This window comes from Aquarana catesbeiana, linkage group LG10 (genome assembly GCF_042186555.1).
Source record: "Aquarana catesbeiana isolate 2022-GZ linkage group LG10, ASM4218655v1, whole genome shotgun sequence".
Classification (NCBI taxonomy): domain Eukaryota; kingdom Metazoa; phylum Chordata; class Amphibia; order Anura; family Ranidae; genus Aquarana; species Aquarana catesbeiana.
Genome location: NC_133333.1, coordinates 262,771,471 through 262,778,371, shown reverse-complemented (window position 1 = coordinate 262,778,371; position 6,901 = coordinate 262,771,471). Strand labels below are relative to the sequence as shown.

General features: G+C 54.0%; 1 protein-coding gene across 1 annotated transcript; it reads right to left on the bottom strand.

Annotated features, from left to right (window-relative positions):
• Positions 1-517: 517 nt before the first annotated feature.
• On the bottom strand, positions 518-5,863 carry CFAP107 (cilia and flagella associated protein 107; the record flags this gene model as incomplete). Its single annotated transcript, XM_073603735.1, is given in 4 exon segments — positions 518-692; positions 2,191-2,304; positions 5,591-5,617; positions 5,619-5,863. Coding segments are annotated over 4 exon segments (400 nt in total), but the record flags the coding sequence as incomplete, so codon positions are not given.
• Between the last annotated feature and the right edge of the window lie 1,038 nt (positions 5,864-6,901).

Below are 6,901 nucleotides of genomic sequence, written 5' to 3'. Positions count from 1 at the left end.
AGAGAGAGAGACAGAGGAGAGAGAGACAGAGGGACAGAGGGACAGAGGACAGAGAGAGAGAGAGAGAGACAGAGAGACAGAGAGACAGAGGGACAGAGGGACAGAGGGAAAGAGAGACAGAGAGACAGAGGGACAGAGGGACAGAGAGAGAGAGAGAGAGAGAGAGAGAGAGAGGAGAGACAGAGAGAGAGAGACAGAGAGAGAGAGACAGAGAGAGAGAGACACAGAGGAGAGAGAGACAGAGAGACAGAGGACAGAGGGACAGAGGGACAGAGGACAGAGGGACAGAGGGACAGAGGGACAGAGGGACAGAGGACAGAGAGAGAGAGAGAGAGACAGAGAGACAGAGAGACAGAGGGACAGAGAGACAGAGGGAAAGAGGGACAGAGGGACAGAGGGACAGAGAGACAGAGAGACAGAGGGACAGAGGGACAGAGGGACAGAGGGACAGAGGACAGAGGGGACAGAGGGACATTACTCCACATCAGGGACAGTTGGGAGCTCTGTAGATACTGACCTGTCACTGGGAAGTCGGATCTCTCGGGAAGCCAGGCCAAGCTCCTCCCATCCCAGGTGCGGAGTGGAGGAAGGGAGGAGTTCCCGCGTCTGATGTAATGGTCATCGTAGAGCGACACCAAATGTCTTCCGCCAACTTCTCCGTGATGGGAGAGGACATGCCGTCCCGGTAATCCCTGGAATGGGAAGGAGACACTCAGTGCTCCTAGAAATACAACCTTCAAACTATTGGGAATCGGATGCGGAATTCCCATCTCTATGGATCCGCTTCTCACATCTCCGGGGGATGGCAGAGGAGTCATCTGTGTGTCTTCTACTCTGAAATGCCACCTGAATGGTGAACGGAGACGCAGCTGAGGGGGGGGGAGAGGAGAGAGAAACTGGAGGGGAGAGGAGGAGAGACTGGGGGGGGGGAAGAGGAGGAGAGACTGGGGGGGGGGGAAGAGGAGGAGAGGACTGGGGGGGGGGGAAGAGGAGGAGAGACTGGGGGGGGGGGGAAGAGGAGGAGAGACTGGGGGGGGGGGAAGAGGAGGAGAGACTGGGGGGGGGGGAAGAGGAGGAGAGACTGGGGGGGGGGAAGAGGAGGAGAGACTGGGGGGGGGGAAGAGGAGGAGAGACTGGGGGGGGGAAGAGGAGGAGAGACTGGGGGGGGGGAAGAGGAGGAGAGACTGGAGGGAGAGGAGGAGAGACTGGGGGGAGAGGAGGAGAGACTGGGGGGAGAGGAGGAGAGACTGGGGGGAGAGGAGGAGAGACTGGAGGAGAGACTGGGGGGGGGGAGAGGAGGAGAGACTGGGGGGGGGGAAGAGGAGGAGAGACTGGGGGGGAAGAGGAGGAGAGACTGGGGGGGGGGGGAAGAGGAGGAGAGACTGGGGGGGGGGGAAGAGGAGGAGAGACTGGAGGGGAGAGGAGGAGAGACTGGGGGGGAGAGGAGGAGAGACTGGGGGGGAGAGGAGGAGAGACTGGAGGAGAGACTGGGGGGGGGGAGAGGGGAGGAGAGACTGGGGGGGAAGAGGAGGAGAGACTGGGGGGGGGGAAGAGGAGGAGAGACTGGGGGGGAAGAGGAGGAGAGACTGGGGGGGGGGGAAGAGGAGGAGAGACTGGGGGGGGGGGGGGAAGAGGAGGAGAGACTGGAGGGGAGAGGAGGAGAGACTGGGGGGGAGAGGAGGAGAGACTGGGGGGGAGAGGAGGAGAGACTGGGGGGGAGAGGAGGAGAGACTGGAGGAGAGACTGGGGGGGGGAGAGGAGGAGAGACTGGGGGGGGGGAAGAGGAGGAGAGACTGGGGGGGAAGAGGAGGAGAGACTGGGGGGGGGGAAGAGGAGGAGAGACTGGGGGGGGGGGGGAAGAGGAGGAGAGACTGGAGGGGAGAGGAGGAGAGACTGGGGGGGAGAGGAGGAGAGACTGGGGGGGAGAGGAGGAGAGACTGGGGGGAGAGGAGGAGAGACTGGAGGAGAGACTGGGGGGGGGGAGAGGGGAGGAGAGACTGGAGGAGAGACTGGGGGGGGGGGAAGACGGGAGGAGAAACTGGGGGGAGGAGGAGAGGGAGAGAACTGGGGGGGAGAATCGAAGAGACTCGGGGGGGGGGGGGGAGGGCAGAGATGGGGGGAGATTTAAATGTGCGGTAAGTTCTCCTGGCTATCAGGTATGGGGTGAGTTTTGGAATCTGTAATAATTACCTCCATTCTCTTCAGATACGATCGTCTCTGGATTCTATCCGGTTGGCTGTCGGGGAACCGATGAAAGTCGATCTCATAGCAGCTGCTGGATGTTGGGAGGTCACTTCTTCTAAACTAAAGAGAAGAATACAAGATAAATGAATTGGGGGGGGTGAAGACAGTAATGCCCCGTACACCCCTCTCTGCCAATCCCTCCACTGGTCTCCATTCAGTGTCCTCCACCCCTCTCTGCCAATCCCTCCACTGGTCTCCATTCAGTGTCCTCCACCCCTCTCTACAATCCCTCCACTGGTCTCCATTCAGTGTCCTCCACCCCTCTCTACCAATCCCTCCACTGGTCTCCATTCAGTGTCCTCCACCCCTCTCTACCAATCTCTCCACTGGTCTCCATTCAGTGTCCTCCACCCCTCTCTGCCAATCCCTCCACTGGTCTCCATTCAGTGTCCTCCACCCCTCTCTACCAATCCTCCACTGGCCTCCATTCAGTGTCCTCCACCCCTCACTACCAATCCCTCCACTGGTCTCCATTCAGTGTCCTCCACCCGTCTCTACCAATCCCTCCACTGACCTCCATTCAGTGTCCTCCACCCCTCTCTGCCAATCCCTCCACTGGCCTCCATTCAGTGTCCTCCACCCCTCTCTACCAATCCCTCCACTGGCCTCCATTCAGTGTCCTCCACCCCTCTCTACCAATCCCTCCACTGGTCTCCATTCAGTGTCCTCCACCCCCTCTCTACCAATCCCTCCACTGGCCTCCATTCAGTGTCCTCCACCCCTCACTACCAATCCTCCACTGGTCTCCATTCAGTGTCCTCCACCGTCTCTACCAATCCCTCCACTGACCTCCATTCAGTGTCCTCCACCCCTCTCTGCCAATCCCTCCACTGGTCTCCATTCAGTGTCCTCCACCCCTCTCTACCAATCCCTCTACTGGCCTCCATTCAGTGTCCTCCACCCCTCTCTACCAATCCCTCCACTGGTCTCCATTCAGTGTCCTCCACCCCTCTACCAATCCCTCCACTGGTCTCCATTCAGTGTCCTCCACCCCTCTCTACCAATCCCTCCACTGGCCTCCATTCAGTGTCCTCCACCCCCTCACTACCAATCCCTCCACTGGTCTCCATTCAGTGTCCTCCACCCCTCTCTACCAATCCCTCTACTGGCCTCCATTCAGTGTCCTCCACCCCTCTCTACCAATCTCTCCACTGATCTCCATTCAGTGTCCTCCACCCCTCTCTGCCAATCCCTCCACTGGTCTCCATTCAGTGTCCTCCACCCCTCTCTACCAATCCCTCTACTGGCCTCCATTCAGTGTCCTCCACCCCTCTCTACCAATCCCTCCACTGGTCTCCATTCAGTGTCCTCCACCCCTCTACCAATCCCTCCACTGGTCTCCATTCAGTGTCCTCCACCCCTCTCTACCAATCCCTCTACTGGCCTCCATTCAGTGTCCTCCACCCCTCTCTACCAATCTCTCCACTGATCTCCATTCAGTGTCCTCCACCCCTCTCTACCAATCTCTCCACTGGTCTTCATTCAGTGTCCTCCACTCCTCTCTACCAATCCCTCCACTGGCCTCCATTCAGTGTCCTCCACCCCTCTCTACCAATCCCTCCACTGACCTCCATTCAGTGTCCTCCACCCCTCTCTACCAATCCCTCCACTGGTCTTCATTCAGTGTCCTCCATCCCACTCTGCCAATCCCTCCACTGACCTCCATTCAGTGTCCTCCACCCCACTCTACCAATCCCTCCACTGGTCCCCATTCAGTGTCCTCCACCCCTCTCTACCAATCCCTCCACTGGTCTCCATTCAGTGTCCTCCACCCCTCTCTGCCAATCCCTCCACTGGTCTCCATTCAGTGTCCTCCATCCCTCTCTGCCAATCCCTCCACTGGTCTCCATTCAGTGTCCTCCACCCCTCTCTACCAATCCCTCCACTGGGCTCCATTCAGTGTCCTCCACCCCTCTCTACCAATCTCTCCACTGGTCTTCATTCAGTGTCCTCCACTCCTCTCTACCAATCCCTCCACTGGCCTCCATTCAGTGTCCTCCACCCTCTCTACCAATCCCTCACTGACCTCCATTCAGTGTCCTCCACCCCTCCTCTACCAATCCCTCCACTGGTCTTCATTCAGTGTCCTCCATCCCACTCTGCCAATCCCTCCACTGACCTCCATTCAGTGTCCTCCACCCCACTCTACCAATCCCTCCACTGGTCCCCATTCAGTGTCCTCCACCCCTCTCTACCAATCCCTCCACTGGTCTCCATTCAGTGTCCTCCACCCCTCTCTGCCAATCCCTCCACTGGTCTCCATTCAGTGTCCTCCATCCCTCTCTGCCAATCCCTCCACTGGTCTCCATTCAGTGTCCTCCACCCCTCTCTGCCAATCCCTCCACTGGTCTCCATTCAGTGTCTCCACCCCTCTCTACCAATCCCTCCACTGACCTCCATTCAGTGTCCTCCACCCCTCTCTGCCAATCCCTCCACTGGTCTCCATTCAGTGTCCTCCACCCCTCTCTACCAATCCCTCCACTGCCCTCCATTCAGTGTCCTCCACCCCTCTCTGCCAATCCCTCTACTGGTCTCCATTTAGTGTCCTCCACCCCTCTCTGCCAATCCCTCCACTGACCTCCATTCAGTGTCCTCCACCCCTCTCTGCCAATCCCTCCACTGACCTCCATTCAGTGTCCTCCACCCCTCTCTACCAATCCCTCCACTGACCTCCATTCAGTGTCCTCCACCCCTCTCTACCAATCCCTCCACTGGTCTCCATTCAGTGTCCTCCACCCCTCTCTACCAATCCCTCCACTGACTTCCACTCACCCAACAAATGAAATTCAAAATACTAGCAACCTTCAAAGCCATCCACAATTTTGCCCCCAGATCCATCACTAGCCTAGTCTCAAAATACCAACCAAATCGTTCTCTTTGTTCCTCTCAAGACCTCCTTGTCTCTAGTTCCCTCATCACCTCCTCCCATACTCCCTCCAGAAGCCTATCCTGCCTCCATCTAAAAACATTTCCTTTCTCCATCAGCACACTTATTACCTCTCGACCCTTCCTTTTAGATTGTAAGCTCTCAGGATCAGGGCCCTCTGATCCCTCTTGTATTAAATGTTTTCTACTTGTACTGTCTGCCCCTATGTTATAAAGTGCTGCGTACACAGCTGGTGCCATATAAATCCTGTATAATAATATATAAATCCTGTATAATAATAATATATAAATCCTGTATAATAATAATAATAATAATAATAATATATGAATCCTGTATAATAATAATAATAATAATAATAATAATAATAATATATAAATCCTGTATAATAATAATATGATGATCCCTGTGTATGGGAGGGGAGAGATGATAAGGAATATGGATGTGGATCACAGACAGTACCTGTTTCCTCTCCTCAGCCCAGTTTCCCAATCAGCACCTTGGTGTTGTATCTCTGCTGCGTCCTCCACCCCGACTCACTCCATTTCTTCATCCCGTCTGGAGACGTCGCCATCGCTGGGTGACCCCGGCTCCACTTCTCCCGTGTTTCTGCAGACAGATCTGTTGTCACCGACTGATCACCGCTCAGCCTGCAGCCACAACAATGTTTACTGCTGCCATGGCAACCGTCCCTGTGTCTGTCCCCGCCCCCTCACCTGCAGACAATGACTCTGCACAGTACTACTTCTCTTGTCCTGTATGTCGGGTGTAATTCTCGGTATCTGTTCTTATTCTGTATGTATGGACTCTGCACAGTACTACTTCTCTTGTCCTGTATGTCGGGTGTAATTCTCGTATCTGTTCTTATTCTGTATGTATGGACTCTGCACAGTACTACTTCTCTTGTCCTGTATGTCGGGTGTAATTCTCGGTATCTGTTCTTATTCTGTATGTATGGACTCTGCACAGTACTACTTCTCTTGTCCTGTATGTCGGGTGTAATTCTCGGTATCTGTTCTTATTCTGTATGTATGGACTCTGCACAGTACTACTTCTCTTGTCCTGTATGTCGGGTGTAATTCTCGGTATCTGTTCTTATTCTGTATGTATGGACTCTGCACAGTACTACTTCTCTTGTCCTGTATGTCGGGTGTAATTCTCGGTATCTGTTCTTATTCTGTATGTATGGACTCTGCACAGTACTACTTCTCTTGTCCTGTATGTCGGGTGTAATTCTCGGTATCTGTTCTTATTCTGTATGTATGGACTCTGCACAGTACTACTTCTCTTGTCCTGTATGTCGGGTGTAATTCTCGGTATCTGTTCTTATTCTGTATGTATGGACTCTGCACAGTACTACTTCTCTTGTCCTGTATGTCGGGTGTAATTCTCGGTATCTGTTCTTATTCTGTATGTATGGACTCTGCACAGTACTACTTCTCTTGTCCTGTATGTCGGGTGTAATTCTCGGTATCTGTTCTTATTCTGTATGTATGGACTCTGCACAGTACTACTTCTCTTGTCCTGTATGTCGGGTGTAATTCTCGGTATCTGTTCTTATTCTGTATGTATGGACTCTGCACAGTACTACTTCTCTTGTCCTGTATGTCGGGTGTAATTCTCGGTATCTGTTCTTATTCTGTATGTATGGACTCTGCACAGTACTACTTCTCTTGTCCTGTATGTCGGGTGTAATTCTCGGTATCTGTTCTTATTCTGTATGTATGGAGATTTTTATTTGTAAAAACAAACAAGATACATAATAACAAACTA